Genomic DNA, 17,136 nt, shown 5'->3' on the forward strand with positions numbered 1-17,136 from the left:
TTAAGCAGCACTCAATTAACAATTTTAGATGTCAACTTTATTCAGCAAGAATAGGCAAGGAGGTGTTCCTCAGTCATCTTGCACTAATCTTGTGCAATTCAATGCACAAGATTTCTGGCAAATTAGTTCATGCTGATATAAGCTTGATCACTTGCATGAAGTTACTCTTTCCTGTATTTAGTATCTGTCCAAGAATACACACACTGTACCAAATACTGTGTTACAATGAAACATGCAACAGTGAATGACCTCAATCATCAGGTGTAAATTTTGTCATTTACAGCTTTACTGGTGGGGAATACATCTGTTGTGCCATCTTTCACAATAATTCCCTGTATATTCAGGAAGATTGATTCAGATTAGTATTTTCCTTATAAAATAGCTTCATACTACCAGATGCTCCACAGTCAAAGTGTTAAGAGTAATTTCATAGACAAAGATACAAAAAAGTGCAGAGCCTGGGGGATATATACCTTTTCTTTATGTTACTGCAGAAATAAATTACAGAAAGATTTCTTCTGCATGAAGATGAATAAAATGTTTTCATTCAGCTTCAGATGCTGCCCACTGCATTGCTTTTAAATAAAAATGCATACTCTCTATCAGACACAGCAAAGTAGTAAGTAAACTTAGAGCACAATCCTTTAATATATCAAAATGTTTCCAAGGCAATATTATTAACATTATACCACAGTTCCCAGTAACATCAAGCTTCACAAAGGAGGCAGGATGGAAACATCATCCAGTTTAAGTGCTCTTCTTTTCTTCACCGAGTAAGTTCACTGTTGCTTTCTTGGCTGCAAGAAAATAAAAGCAAGTTTGGTCATAGACCTACAGACTAAGTGGGTGATTCAATGCTGCATAAAAAAAATTATTTTCCTTTTAGGTCACGAAAGACACAACACCAAAAAATGTAACAGTTTTTGTACACAAACAGATTTAAAAAATTTAAACATAAGCAAGGAGCAGCACAATAAATATCACAGACTGACTTACAACTACAGTTATGGTTAGAACAGAACAGCTCAGTGTGGAAGACATACAGGTTTACATCAAGAAATATACTATCAAGCTGGAATGGTGCTAATGAGTACATGCATATGTGAGTCTATGATTCCTTAAAATAAATAAGAAGTGTGGATGTGGAAATCTTTGTATGTAAAAACAGAAAAAAGAAACAATAAGGGATGAAATGAGTACCGAAAAATCCCATGTGCAATATGGGAGAACATTAATTAGGATGTATGTCTAGCAATAACTCAGCAAGAGTCATGCAGGCAAATTTCCAAGCACAGCTGGGAAAGGCAGATCATTTAAATAGGCAGGAAAACTGCTGAAGTTGGTAAGATGAAAGGAGACCTATAACATATAAATAAAATTCCTGTCAAATGAAACTTACATAAACCTTTAGTTTAGCTACTTAATACATTTCTCTTATCCATAAAGTATCATCAGACATTTTAAGTATGTGGGTTCTCTACAGAATACAAGGAAATATAAGCAAAAATTATGCAATCAACAGCCTGTGATAATAGTTATTCTAACCAAATAAAACTTAAGTGATTTCTTTAAGAGTGGGCTCAGAATCTTTCCTCCAGGGGAAGAAAATGTGCAAAAATATACAGATGGAGAAACTTCATTTCCCATGTTGGTGTTTATTGCAGTTAATTTCTTTACTACAGAATTGGCAGCCCTTCTATACTGCCAGGTATTTGAGAACACACTGAAACAATAACTGTATTTATGAAAGGTGTCTTGTGAGGATGTTTGGACCTGCCTCTGGAGAGAATGTTTATAGTGGTATGATGGGAAGTCACACAAACTATACAATTTCTTCCACTCATTCTAGAATAACTACCATCCTAGAAAGCAAGATCCACAGCAATCCTCATTTCCTGGTATCTTCACCCAAACTTAACTCCTCCATTACAATTTACTTGGTCTTACAATTTTTTTTCCTTCATATGATGAATACTAAGTGTAACAACAGAGTTCCCCAGGGAAATTCCCCCTACCTGATGTGACTAGTGAATGGCCTTTTGCTCACCTTCTTTAGTGATGGTATCTGCAGTCTCTGCAGCCTTGTCTTTCAGGTCTTTAACAACACTGTCAAGCTGAGCTCCATGCTTCAGGAACAAAGGCCGGATAATGCGATGATAAACAAACTCTGCTCCATTAGAAGGACTTGCAGCCATGCACCACAAGAGGAAGCCACACTACAAGAATAAGAACATCTGCATGAGTAGGAGACAAGGTACAGGGTGCCTTCCTAACTCTCACAGAACCGAGCATATTCAAAACAGTGCATTACCCCCTTCATTTCATATGGTCAGAGCTCAGTAAGTATGCACACCAGTATAGTTACGTACTGTGAGTCTTCATACTGAAATAATTTCATGGATAGTGATAGGAATAAAGGAGCAGGGCTGTAGCAGTAAATCTAGTCTGACATCAGATGTATTACACATTTCTTGTTGTTGTTTTAAGTATAAAAGCATAAAAGCTGGTTAGACAAACCTTAGTTTCTCTGAATATTTCCAGAACATGTGACACAGCCTGACTGAAGGTCTAGGCCCCTATATTGCTTAAATTCAGCCAAAATACATCGCTGTCCTCTCTGCCACCCTGCTTTGAAAATGCAGTAGAAGAATGGGATTGTGTGTATCCCAAAGCTAAAGTGACAACGAGGAGAGATGTATCCAAGCTACACACAGTGCACAGACAAGAGTAATTCTCCTTTGTTTTAGAAAATCCCTCAGATTTGAGTCCAGCTTCCTCTGAAACAGAAATAGAAATTTCCCTTTTCTTGCCCAAGAACAAGATCAGTATTTTTGATTTTAGAGCTTTGTCCCAGTCTAGTCAATAAATAAATTACAGATTTATCTTCAAATACTCATTACATTTAAAAACGTACTGGAACAGATGTTTATACACATCTTCTAGAGGACACATATCAAAGTTGCAAATTTCAGCCTTTTCAAAGATTGAGAATGCCAGACTGCTAACCAAGTTTATTTTTGCCTTGTCTCTCATGAAAATGAACTAATATAGGCTATTAAAAACAGTCTTGTAAGAAGGTCCAGAAAGCTCAGAGTGATACAATTAACTGGACAAAAGACCCGAACCACATTCTTTTCAATCCTCCAGACCAGAGCAGAATGGAATTCATGCAGTAAAGTGACTTTAGGCAGTCAGCCCAACCAACTTGAGCTCAGCCTAACCCACTTGGACCTGCTGCTAGCAGCTGTTTTAGCCCTGGCAGCATGACACCCAATACAGCTGGGTTTGCCACCATGGCAGGGGCAGTGACTGCAGCTTAGAAACACAGCAAGCATCGCCACGGCCAGTCCAAGATTCTACAGAAAGAAGACTATGAAAACCCAAGACATGCCTCATATGACCACAAACATTAGCACATTCCTATAAGACAACTGCAGTCATTAAAACAAGGTGTTTCTCTTAATGGAAGTAAAGTAGCTCTTTAGTCAAAATCCATAATAAATTGCATGGGGTGTATGGTCAAGAGGATAGGACCTCAGTCCTGAAGCAGAGTCAAAGTACCAGATTTGGCAGGTTGCTACGCTCAAAATGACAACTCCACCTGCTCCACTTGACCTTGTAGCAGAGGTTCACATGAGCGTGACACATCTGCTACTAATTTTGTTCACAAATAGTATTCTGGTATTTCAAGACAGAACTGTTAGTGGAGTAAGGAGTCTCTCTCCTTCCCACTGCCAAAAATACTGCAAGGACAATCAACTGCACTACTTTTACTGGCTACAGTACTTGAATACCTGAATGCCACAGAAATCTTTAAATCATTAACAGAAATATTTAAAACCAAATCACATACACATGAAATCACAAGTTGCATGCATGTTCTGTGCTTCAGATTGAAAAAGCAAAATAGGTAAGAAGTGGGCCAAAAAAATCCCCCCAAAATCCAAGAAATCTCAAAACAGCTTTCAACTGGAGAAAAAAGTACAGGTGCAAATGTAAGACATTCAAAGGAGCTCCTCAACATGCCTTTCCTCCCACCTGTAAAATCTTCTAGTGTGCTGAAATCTTTAAGGTGACAGAGTCCAGGCTCTGGACTTAGAAGACTATGGGAACAGTTGTGATCAGTGTTTCAGCTGTGCACATGAAGGTGTTTAGAAATAGAATCATACACTTGCAGAATGTTAAGGGGTTGGGATGGACCTTAAAGATCACCTAGTCCCAATCCACTGCCAGGGACACCTCCCACTACACCAGGTTGCTCAAGGCCTTATCCAACGTGGCTCTGAACACTGCCAGGTTTGAGGCATCCACAACCTCCCTGGGCAACCTGTGCCAGTGTCTCACCACCCTCACAGTAAAGAATTTCTTCCTAATATCTAACTGAAATTGCCTCTCCTTCAATTTGTACCCATTACTCCTTGCCCTATCACTGAAAAATACCAACCACAGTCTAGAAGCTGTATCAAATAAATGTAAATATGCAAGTATCACACATTTTGAAAATGAAAACAAACTTGACATTTTCGTGAATGATACACTTGAACTTCTACTTCATAACTTCTACTACATCATAAGTGAGACATGGAGACATCATAAACTACACTACAAAAAGTTTTAGTTCATGGATGGACTGAAAGGTGGAAACTGCCTGCTTCTTCCTTTTCCCCACATGGAGTAACTTCCATCCTTCCACCCAGTCAGCAATGCTTTCTGATTCTCAGCCAATACCTGGATGCCTTTGTGTAACAAAACTAAACCTCTCCTACTAACCACTACTGAGAGCAAATACTTGACTTCTATGTGCCTCCCACAGCCAACGATGAAAGCTGTGTATGTACATAACTGCTTCCTTGTGTTTGCTTTTGCAGAACTGAGAAAAGTACCTTTCTCTCGATTCCAACACTAAATGCAAATGTGGCACTTCTGATACAGTTTTATCAGAGCCATCTGTGGTCTTTATTTGCTCAGTCAACCTAAATTTAAATTGCATGCTCTTCAGAAAAAGAACTGTGATGGCATGAAGAAATCATTGCCACATCTTTTACCATCAAGAAATTAGAAAAGAAGCTCTGAAAATACACTGTATGAATTCAGAACTGCAAGTATACACCACTGAGATAATGGGTAAAGCCATACTCTTGCTAAAGTGCAAGCTGAAGGCAGGAATGTGAAATAAGTGTGTACACGGTTAAGAACAGATTCTTCCAGTGCCACAAGCAATCCTTTTAGATCCTATTCAGACTAGAAGAACCTCTACCTTGATCACTACTTGGCTTGGTCTTAATATATTAAAACAGTAAAGCTTCCACGTGTGTTATGCATGTTAAACTTCAAAAGTAGCAGATTCTTCTTAAAAAAACCATTGCAAACCCATTAAGCTTAAAATGGAAAACCTATTATAATTTTTTTGTTAAGGGAAAAAATAAAGCAGGGAGGAAAGAGAATTAACTTTGTGGGACAGGTCATAACACTATCACTTTGATGCAGCAGTTTAAATAGGTGCTTTTTCTTAGGGAGCTAAGGAAATATGTATCCAAACAATTGCCACAGTTGATAGCTGTTAAAGATTCAAAAGGAAAAGAGGTGTAACCAAGCTGTCCAAGTCAAATTTTGTCATTTCCTGGAAAAAGCTCTTGACATCATCAGTTCTTAGCATTAAAATTTTAAATAACCCCACCACAATAGGAAGCAAATCCTTTCAGGAACTTCAGTGGGACCTAACTGGGCTAAAAGAGAAAAGGAAGAGAACAGCCCACTGAAACAGAAAACAGGTAACAGGTTTTTAAGCCAAACATCAAATCCTCCAGCAAGCTAGAATGTCTTCTACCTAAAAACATACATAGTAACTGGCTATCTCCTAGAACAATTTAACATGTTCAAAGTTGATTGACATCCTGGTTCACAAACCAAGTCTGGAACACATTAAGCAAATCATTGCCTGTAGTCAAAGGCACATTAGCAACAAGCTCCTCTGATACCTGCTGTTTCCTTTCAGGAAACTCTGCTAAATTAAAATTAAGCCTGTGTGACACAAACTATTCTTGTGTTGCAGTTTCCTTCTTTACTCCAAATAGCACAGATGATAATACCTCCTTTTCCTAATGTGCTGGTTTTGGCTGGGATGGAGTTAATTTCTTCTCAGTAGCTGGTACTGTGCTGTGGATGAGGTGAAAGCAGAGGTGAAAACCATCCAGTTATCCTTAGACACTGCTGCACAAGACGGCCAATACTTTATACTGATTCATGGGTGGTGGCAAATGCCCTGTGGGGGTGGTTGCAGCAGTGGAAGCAGAATAACCGGCAGTGGAGGAGTAAACCCATCTGGGCTGCTGCATTGTGGCAGGATGGTGCTACCTGGGTGGAGAACTTGGTTGTGAAGGTACATCATGTTCATGAACCCAAATGCTGGCCCACTGAAGAACATCAGAACAATCAGTGAGCAGATCAGGGTGCTAGGATTAGAGTCACTCAGGTGGATTAGGATTGGGAACATAAGGGTGAATTGTTTCTGGCTTGGTGGGCCCATGACACCTCAAATCATCAAGGAAGAGATGCACACCATAGAACATCATGCCCAGTATATAACCTGGGAGAGAATTATCCAAGGGCCAATCCAGGTTCAGGAATGGGGGCTGGCACTGGCCCATGGGTGGTGAGCAATTGTATTGTGGATCCCTGGTTTTGTTGGGTTTCAGTTTTTCTTTCCCTTTTTATTAGCCATTAGTATTTTATCTCATTTTGCTCTCAATTATTAAACTGTTCTTATCCCAACCTATATATTTTACTTTTGTTGCTACTCCCCATTCCAGTAGGGCAGGGGAAGAGGGGAGGAGGGAGTGTGAATGGCTGTGTGGTTCTTGGCTGCTGGGGTTAAACCACAACAGTTGCCTTCATAACGCTACTCTCTGCTTTTTACTAAAGCACTTTAAGAAAAACAGAGCCATTCTGTGGGGTTTACCATGTGCTGTCATTTTGTCACTAAGACAAAGAACTGTCTTTGAGGTGTTTTTTTTTTATAGGACAGCCTTTTTTCCTAAAACATGGCAGACCTTTCCTCACCACCCATCCCAACTTCCCCTCTTGCCTCATAAAACAGTCAGGTGTAAAGAGATCACTTTCACAGTGCTATGTTCCAGGTAACCAGCACCCAAAAATAAGGTGTACTCTGGAATGACTCCAAATAAATCTGCTGTCATCTATCCATACTTGGAGACATTAAAACAAAGGTGTCATTTTAGGAGAGAGGTCACATGAACTAACATACCTTCAGCATGTAGTAGAAAGGAAACCAGGACAGAAAGATATCAGAGAAGAACTCGACTATGCTGAAAACACCATACACGACCCAGTAAGTCAGCCACTGTGTGTCATCATCTTTGTTTGGACTTTCAATGGCCTTGATCCTGCAAGGAAAACAAAAAAAATCAGAACAGTAGCATCAGTCTATAATGGTAAGTTTTTATGAGTCCAATTTGTTGTTACATGTGAATCCTCACAATTAAATTACTCTAAGAAAACTAATTAGTATCTGTCATACAGACAATGTGCCAAAATCTTTGAACAGCAGGGCTTTTCCCTAGATGCCACACTTCAAACAGAAAAGATACTCAAGCTCCTTATAACTCTGTGATTACAAGTAAAAAAGCCCAAACAAGCAAAACTTGTGAGCATCCTAACCTTGCTCACAAGACAGTTCATAAGACAGGGAAGAGAAGGAATAATCTTCGGCCAATTCCCGTAATGGATGCGTTGTGGCAATCCTGACCAGAAGGCTAGTGTACATCAAAGCATTACTGATCCATGTAACAGTTAACCCGAGTGAGTCCATCTTGTGAGGCACATACAGCCTGGCTTTCAGATCTGTGCTGTGCCACATAGTTCTGCTGGTACAGGATAAACTCAGCAAGCTCACTGAAACAGAGGAGCCCAAAGGCAGCTCCCATGGGGTATCAGTGATTACACCACCTGCCTGGCCTTGCCTGTAGCTGTTAGTGACCATCCTCCTCCTCTGCTGGCTGGAAAGGAATCACAGAGTTGTTGTCTTGCATGAAAAATCCTACAATAGCTTAAATTATCAAAATGCAGTGACCTTGCTGACAGATGAGGCCTGCACAGTATGCTATGTGTGAATCAGAGACTCATTTGGTGCTGCACAACTTGGGGTTCCCAGCATCTACAGGGATATAAGGCTGTGTATACTATTCTCTGATTTTTATAGCTAGCTCTAATAAGTAGCATTTTAAATTTACTCATACATACATGGACTAGGTTCCTCTTTAAAAAGGCAAACTTACCCATAAGATTTTCTCTAAGTCCTAAGAAGCACTTGGCCTACATAAGCAGAAGAGATTCAGATCTGTACAGTGAGGACTGTGTATCTGCATCACTAATTGTTTTGCTCTATAAATTCATTTCTACAGGACTTGCAAAGTCTGATGTAGACTATGGTATTAAGAACAGGGTGAAGCAACCTCTAGCAAAGTACTGTGTTTCCTGCATAATGCTTTAACGGGCTTTTGTTCTCCACCTGCTAGGAGAATGCAGTTCAAGTTTATACAATTCTGAAAATCAGAAGCTGAAAGATGCAAATGTGCTCCTTCAGCAAAAGTAGTTAAGGGGAGACTCTGAACTCACTAAATTTCAGATCAGCACTGTAAGAAGTTTTAGAAGGAAATGTTAGCAAATCTAAGCTCATAATGTAAGTCTTAAAGTATAAAAAGCATTTGTCCTCTCCACTCACGCCACAGGATTAGAATCTGTAGACTCAGTTTAACGAATTTAGTATCAATTCTCCTATCACTTATTCCCTTAGTATCAGCTATTTTGTTGCTGAAGCAACACCTGTGGAATATATGAGGTGCAAAGTTCTCTATTAGATCCCTAAAAAGTTTGAGAGTTAGGGAAGTTTACAGAACAAAACCCAGAGAACTGGCTGTGAGTAAATCTCCTGGTTTGTGAATTGAGAAACCCGTTGGATTCCACCACTTCCTAGTTCTGCAAATAACAAGGGAGGGGAGAGAGACTTGCCTTATGTTTTAGCAAAAGCACTAGCAAACTCACCACATGCAGACAGAACTGACATACAGCTAGTGGATTGAATTACTCTGAAATGCAATACAAGGATCCAATACTTAATTTATGCATTATTTCTACCAGAGTTTGTGTCTGACCAGCAGTGTCCTGCAATGTGAAAAGCTGCAGCCCTTGCCATACCCCCCGTGCACAATAAGGCACTCTTACCACCGTACAGCATCAGCACGACTGGAAGAACAGGTTTTATACAGGCAGACAGCAGCAGGTCTGCTTACTGCTGTTCCTAACAGTGTTAGGCAACAGTAGTCCAAGCAGTCTGCTCATAGGCACTGCCAGCTTCAGCTGTTCCTGCTCCCACTATAAACCACATTTTTTCTATGCCCACAACTCTGAAGTATTCCAGCAACACCAGACAAAAGGGCATACAAAAAAATGCTGAACACCACTAGAGCTAAGGAAAAGGGCAACTGATCTATTTTCAAGGTGTGAAACTGTTCCTCTGGAGGGAAAGAAAAAGTACAAGGACTAGTAGGGATGTTAGGTGGCTAAATGGAGCAGAGAAAGGAACTAATTGCAAAGTTTCTCGGTGATAAGGAAAACTTGCTGTAGAGGTTCACTGTGTGAATTTCATTAGTTCTGCTGACAGCTTCTCCTTCAGAGGCATACAGGGAAAGGTTGATCTTATCACAGTAAGCACACTAGCTCGGTATTGTGAGAAAACATTTTGCAGGGAAACTGCCAACAATCTTACTATTTTCCAGTCACCATCTGAAGCCATACATGGATATAAGAGAGCATAGCTTGATTTTTTAACATTATTAAAAGACATCTCAGTAATCAGGAAAATCAGCTTTCATTTTAAAAAATTTTAAAATGCTTAGTCTCTCAAATTTCGTGGCAAAGAGCAGATGGCATATAACTGTGTTACTGGGCCATGCTCTATTATCTTCTTTCCTGTGGAAACAAATGGCCTTTGAGAGCTCTTAAATGCAGTGCCTTTGGTGTGCTCCCTTTGAACATTCACCATCTGCTGCTGTAGTTCCTTAAGGCAGTGTCTTGAAATGACTACATGAACAGCACACTTTTATTGTCAGAGTCACAAGCAGCAGTACTGCAAGTAGTCAAAACCCCATCTGATTTAGCCAGCTGATAGGCAGCAAGCATTAAATGCACACGTGGATGTTTTCTTACACACTATAAAGAACGGCACACTCCTCCTTCTCCTATGATGGTCTGATCTAGGCAGGCACCACCAGGCAAGCTCAGGTGGCAGATCCCTACCACACCCACCAAGGGAACAGCCACGTCAGCTCTGAATGCCAGGCTCAAACTTCACCTGTTAGCCACGACTCCAGTCCCAGTCAGGGAGGGAAGGGGAAAGAGCGGGATCTAGCAGGGCCGTCAGTGAGTGAAAGTTTTAACTGCAGTCAAGAAAAGGAAAGTATTTTATAAATATTCTGCTTCTGAATGGGGAATATATTCCTCAGATGAGACTGTCAGTGGACATCCAGTCTAACACATCCCTGTTAAATAAAAGGGCAAAATTTATCTCCATCCTTTGCTGCTTACAGACTATTTCAATAGTAAGTCACAAAAAACAGTACTTGTCCCAGAACAAGCACAGTAAGCTACACAGAACATCTGAACAGATAACTTTTTTTACCCATTTATAACTATGTATTTGCAACATGAGAGTCACACCATAATTAAACTTGGTCTTTTAAGTTGTTCTGCAGGTATTATCCTGGTGTAAAGCTGTGTACAATTAACCTTAGAAGAGACATCATAAATATTATTTCAAGCCAAAAACATATTACTCTTCTCCATGTTAAGTCATGAATCAATCAGCCAGATATACAAAATTCAATCTCCAACAATAAGTGAAAATATACAGACCAAGAGGCACTGATAGTACACCCAACTTTAGGATCACCTTCTTGAAACAGTTATTTATATGGTGCAAGAGCAAATAGGACATTCTCATTAGCACGTAACATTCAGATTTCATAACAAATGAAGGACCACACAAAGCCTATAGCTTCAAATTTAAAAAGAAAGTGATACTGTCATATTTTTACAAATGTAGCTACAGTGTCAGAGTATCAGCTCAGTTTTGACTGTGTGCATCCTAGAATCAGACTAAACACTAGACCAAGTGTGGTTACTTTATCCTATTACCTGATAGTTACAGACACTGGTCTAATTTTTCTAAGTTGCCAAGTTGAATTCTTTCACTTAAAGCATCTAACTCATTTCAACAACAAACCAGCATTTTTCCAGGAGCAGACTGTTAGCTCTGGCATAACAAACCATTGTTACAGATAATTCACACATATAGTACACCCAGGCTAAGTTATGAGTTTGGGGTGAGGCTTTCATTGAGCTGAGTCCAGATGTTGAAGACAAATATAGAAATTCCAAATTTTATTGTTGCAGTCTCATATGAAATGATTGCTTTTCTCCCTTCAATTTTCAAGGCATACCTGACAACGCTTGTATAAATAAAGACAAGGTTAAGACAAAAGATCAATCTCCCTTAAATCCAGTGCTCCTGTTGTAGTTAGGAAAGACTGGACCATTTCATGCATCGTTCCTTCAGTTTTCTCCTAAGTGCTATACTAAATGAATAGGCAGGCATATTTGTCACTCCCTTAGCTAAACATAACTGGTTTTCTCCATTTAACTTGAATAAACCCTGAAATTACCTATCCTTCTAGAGTTGGTCTGCCCCAACTATTTACAGCAGGTTGTAAAATAATTTACTTCTAGCTATCTGCCCAGGTACCCCTATGGGGTCATCACTCCATTGCACCACAGACATCCTCACCTTGATGCCTCCCTGTCATATTTATTTCAGACTCATTTTGTCAGGCTGCCTCTGTAATATCTTGCATCCTTTCTGTGAAACAATTACCTGTATATTTAGATTTGTTTCATAATTTTGGCTTCTACATTTTCAACCATCACCTAAAAGCCTCCTGTCTTTCATCTTTCTTCCTCCTTACTGACTGCCACAGCAGTCGTGCATTTGCAGACATTGGAAGAGATCTTCCTGCCAGCATTTACAAAACTGCTGCAGTCCAAGTCTACCAATTCCATTCTCTCAAAATTTTGTGTATCTAGAAGATGACAGCAGACAAATTCATGAAGGACAGCTTCACCACCCATGCATGAACAAGTATTATTAGAAGACACCAACAAACTACCTGACAGTAGGACAAAGGGTTCTACCTGTGTTTCTTAAAAGGAAATGGAGACTCAGGCAGCAAAAGGAGCACATGCCATTTTGCCCACCACTGAAGTGAGTCCTACAGTCTGCATGTTAGCTCAGCACAAAGATAGATTTCTGAGGGAAAAAAACCCAACCAACCAAAACAAACAAACAGCATCAATCCTCTGATTTCACTGCCCTCTGCTCATTATTGGCCCTTGTAGGGCCACACAATGAGTCAGTTCCCCAGTTCTGACTCAGGACAAAACCAGCTTCCTCAAAACACAATCCCATACACATGCAAACTCTTTTGCTGGGATCAGTATGCATCAGTGCCTCAATTCAGAGTGTTCCCATCTGTATAACATACATCTTTATATTTTTAACCTAAATTTAAGATATGGAATAGAAGTTCATGTTTTCCTACACTTATCATAACAGACTCTCTGCACCTAACCACTTGCTATCCCTAGACAGGAAAGCATAGAATTTGTTCAACCAACAGCTAAGACAACTTTTATTTTAAGCATGGCCCTCTGAAACCTCAGAGGCAAAAAGCGAGTGCTTGGATAAACTGATTTGGCAGAACATACACAAAAAAAGTCAAAATACACTTTTTAGTGTCTGTAGCCGAATGAAATGAGTATCAGCTGGGGAATAAAACAGCACATGTGCAGACAGATTTGGAAATTTTCTGCTGATATCTATGCTGGGCCTTGTGCATCTGGTTAGATACACCAGCTCTCTGAAATCACTTATGAAGCAGCAGTAGAGCATTGCTTCTGAACCTTAGCACTTCATGCCTCATTTTTCAGGAAGGAAAAAAAAGTAAGTGTTCACCTTAAAATTTGTTAGAGAACATATTTGCTGCCCTAGCTCTCAACAAATGCAAGAATGATTTTACATTTTCTAAATAACTGTGACTGAAGAAAAGTAGTGTTCCTAAGGAACAGAAGAGGCAAAGGAATTAGCAGACAGACTCAAGACACCATGACAATATTCAAATCAACACCTGAATTGAGTGTTTATACTTCCCTACAATCAATTTAGATTGCTTCCTGTTTGCAAAATGCCATGAGCAACACTTAAATAGTAAAAACAGCTAAAGCGAAGTAACCACAAAAAATTAGCCAAAGCAGAGAGATGCATGGCCTGTTTTCTTCCTTAAAGACACTAGTATTAAGTTCAGACTTTTTACTGCCCAAAGCTATTTTCATCTTTGCAGTTTTTAAACCAAGCATGACAGCACTTCTGAAATTTCCAATCCTTCACACGCATTTCTTAGTCATCAAAGGCTCCCTTCCTGCTCACAGTTTCTAATTTTTCTGAGGCAGTTAACCACCACGAGCAATGGGTGGAGCTACATTTCAACAGGCTAGCTCTGGAAAGTTTAGAGAAGCAGTGAAAATACTGGCAATGTTACATACTGACAACACTCACTTTTTCCATCCACTAGCCTGATTGTTGCCTTGCACAGTTAAAGCCTGCTAGAAGCCTAAAAAGTTGCTTTTATCATCCGTGGTAAACTTTTTCAATACTGGTCTACTGCAACTACAAAGGCCTGCAAAGCAAATAAACTTCAAATTAATTATTCCGTTCCATCACAAAGCACTTGCAGAACTTTAGGCAATGAGAACAGAGATTGTCTGACTTACTGGGAAACAGCCAGAAAATTACTACTTAATTCTGCCTATGTTAAGAGCCTCAGGTGGGTCCCTTTTGTGACGTGCCACAGGCTTGGATTTATGGCAAGACTTTGCATTTCTAAACTCCTCCACATATAAAACTGCTAAAGACTTAAACAAAGCAAAACTGGAGGTGAACAAGGGGGAATGAGGTAGGAAACAGCTGTGCTTGCCTGAAGCTGTACCAGGCATTACCTAGGAAGTTGCCTTCTCCCTGGCACTGGGTTTGTGCCAAGGCCAGCACCACAGTGATGTAAGAGCACGCACAAGTTCAGCTGCAGCTGTACCACTTCACACCAACGGCCAGGCACACACCACCTGCTAGGTCTAACCCAGTGTCTGCAGCCTCCAGCACTTCTCCACTGAAATTCACACCTGCTACACGGCACACACTGACAATACTGCCAACGACACAAACAAAAGAAAATAAACAGCAGAATTATACAAGGCCTGACAGGCAGATACCTGCACATCCACAAACTTGTCCTGGTTTCCTGTGTGAGCACACTGAAACCTGAGCTGGGCATCCTTGTCTAGGTTTGTTTTGTTTCTAATACATTTTTCTTCAGGTGAGCATGGAGATGAACAGTAACTACCATGTCCAAGGTAACTCAGAACTGAAACCCCCCCCCCAAAAAAAAAATCACATCACCCACCCACTAGCCTGTTTGCCATTTAAAACAGCTCTAAGGACAGGAGGTGATCTCCCCTGCAGAACACAGATGTAGCCCACTCCCACTCCTTAACAAGAGTCTTTGCTGCAAATAGAAGCCTGACCCAGTACTTTGTCCCTACACATGGCAGAGGGGCTGGAACCAGATGACCTTTAAGGTTCCTTCCAAACCATTCACTGGTTTTCACTTTAAACAATTCAGTCACTAACAATGGAAAAATGATACAGTGACCTACTTCACAACATAAGAAAGTAAGTTAACAGGGGGAAAGTAATCTGCTTTTTCTCTTTCAGTAACCTTCTTGGACATTTCAGGCCTGGGTCCATTGTTGAAACACCTGTGTAAACACCAAACTAACACACTGCACAATACATTCCATTTATGGCTCCTGACCTCTTCCAGAAGCCACAGCTTTTGCAGTAAAAGGCATTTGAGGGTGTGTGGGGCTGATGAAAACAGCTGAAAACTGTTTTCTGTCCTGTACTAGGAAGCAAATTCACTACTGCTAGCTCTTCAGCTGTCTTTCCAAGAGGGACAGACCAAAGATGAGGGAGGAATAAACAAACCACTCTGGATAGTGTTTTTCATGCTTTGGGTTTCTGTGCTTCATAAGCATGAGGGACAGCACTCAGCAGCAGCCTGACTGCAGTACACAATCCAGAGCTGCAAAAACAAATGCAGGCAGAGCAAAATGTGGGAAAGCAACTACATACCATCTCTGGACCTGGGAGGGAAGGGCTGGGGGGGTGGGATTGAGCCCAGGTGTGTTGTCAGCAGGATGCTCCACAAGCTGCTACCTGTCGGCAGGCTGCCAAGAGCCACTGGCATGCAGCACATCACACGTGTTTTAAATTAGATTTTCACTGAATCGTAATTTTCTCCTATAAATACTTCAGCATTAAAAAGGCAGCTAAAGCATTACCTGAGCATGACCTGGAAAAAGACAGAACTGGCATTGCTATTCAGCATATTCTTTTTGTTTAAGTAAAACTTGTAGTGAAAGATGATGCTTGCATTATTTAAAAAAAATAAAAATTACATAAAGTCTAAAACCCAAAACACCCCACAGTACTAACATCTGGGAGGGAACTTTTCACATTAAGACACACTTAAAACCACTTTCCAACCTGAAAAAGGGTAGACACTCTGCAAAAAGATTAAGAAACCAACAACACAAACACATTTTCAGATTTGAAAGGAAAAAATTGGAAGAGAAACCTCATTATTCATTTGATTTGCTACTGTCTTGCTTCTACAGTCATAAGAGCTTGTATTATCAATTTATTCACCATGACTGCATAATGCAAGATTTAAAATATAATCCCAAACCACTTTTAAAACAAATTTAAAAATTTGAATAGTATTTTAGAAAGTAATTAAATCATTTTAAAAGTGACCTAAGTCAGCCACAAAATATTATATAAATGTAAATCCTACACAATTGTTTTAATGTTCTGAAGCTTAGTGGCTTTTCACTTAACAGATTTTAATGAAAAAATACCTTTAAACTAATCTTTTCACCAAAAACTACCTTCTAGAAAACAAAACCTAAGTTTCTCCAGAGGTTTTGACCTATTGTCTCCTAACTTAGCAAAGAGCAGAAACACCACTTAGAAAAGTGTTGCTTGGTTTAATGCATCACAACCACAAGATGTTTCAAGAGCCTAGAACCAAATTGATCTCCTGCATCTCTGAAAACATAAAAGCAGAGGAACCGATTGTGTACTGCCCAGGATCCAATTACAGGGAACATATTTTTAAAAGCTGATGACTGTATTGATATAGAGTTACATAAAAGGCAAGCACTGAGTTTCAACAATATAGCAGTACAGCTGGGAAGCACTTCCATTTTATGAATGTATTAGGTTACACAGCAGGTTTTATTTAGTGCATTTCTGCAGTTTTTAGAAACATGCTCCACTGCGGCCTTACCTAGCAGGAAAGACATTTTGGTCTGAGAACAATATTATGCATGTGAAAGGTAGTATGTTTGGTTTTTAAGAACATCAAAGAAAGCCTTACCCTGAAAAAGAAACGAAGCATTTTAAGACCTCTAACACTCAAGAGTAGTTACAATCTTTCCCTTTCCTCATCAGCTAGGTGGTTTTGGAGTAAATAACATGCCTCAATCCACCTCTGCCTCCAGCCCATTATACCACCTGGCACTTCGTATCGCACATATGCTGGCGCAGCACCAGCGTCATCCCGCAGACCCGCGAGCATCCCTAACGCAAAACATCGCTGTGACTTTTACCCAACATCGTAACAACAGCTCCTCTCCCTCCCGTTACCTTCCCACCGGGGATGACAAAGCTGTGAACCCAAAACCCAAGCGCGATGCGCTGAAGGAACCGGCTACCAAGTCTGGCAACGACCCAGCATCCCCCGCCTGTAACTCATGACGCAGCACTCGCCAGATGGAAGAAGCCTCGTTCTTCTCTCGGCACCTCGCAGCTGTACATGCTAAGGGAAAGGGGTGGGCAGGAAAAACAGTCCTAGGGAGCACGGTCCGGGATGCCAGCCGGGCGGCCCG

At 40.3% G+C, this 17,136-nt stretch overlaps 1 protein-coding gene across 1 annotated transcript; it reads right to left on the bottom strand.

The window, feature by feature from the left end:
• Nucleotides 1-450: 450 nt before the first annotated feature.
• On the bottom strand, nucleotides 451-17,066 carry LOC103797424 (receptor expression-enhancing protein 5-like; the record flags this gene model as incomplete). The annotated part of the gene is made up of 5 exons (XM_009069642.1): nucleotides 451-797; nucleotides 2,048-2,216; nucleotides 7,265-7,403; nucleotides 14,217-14,330; nucleotides 16,895-17,066. Coding segments are annotated over 5 exons (644 nt in total), but the record flags the coding sequence as incomplete, so codon positions are not given.
• Between the last annotated feature and the right edge of the window lie 70 nt (nucleotides 17,067-17,136).

Source organism: Acanthisitta chloris, unplaced genomic scaffold (assembly GCF_000695815.1).
Source record: "Acanthisitta chloris isolate BGI_N310 unplaced genomic scaffold, ASM69581v1 scaffold15492, whole genome shotgun sequence".
NCBI lineage: Eukaryota > Metazoa > Chordata > Aves > Passeriformes > Acanthisittidae > Acanthisitta > Acanthisitta chloris.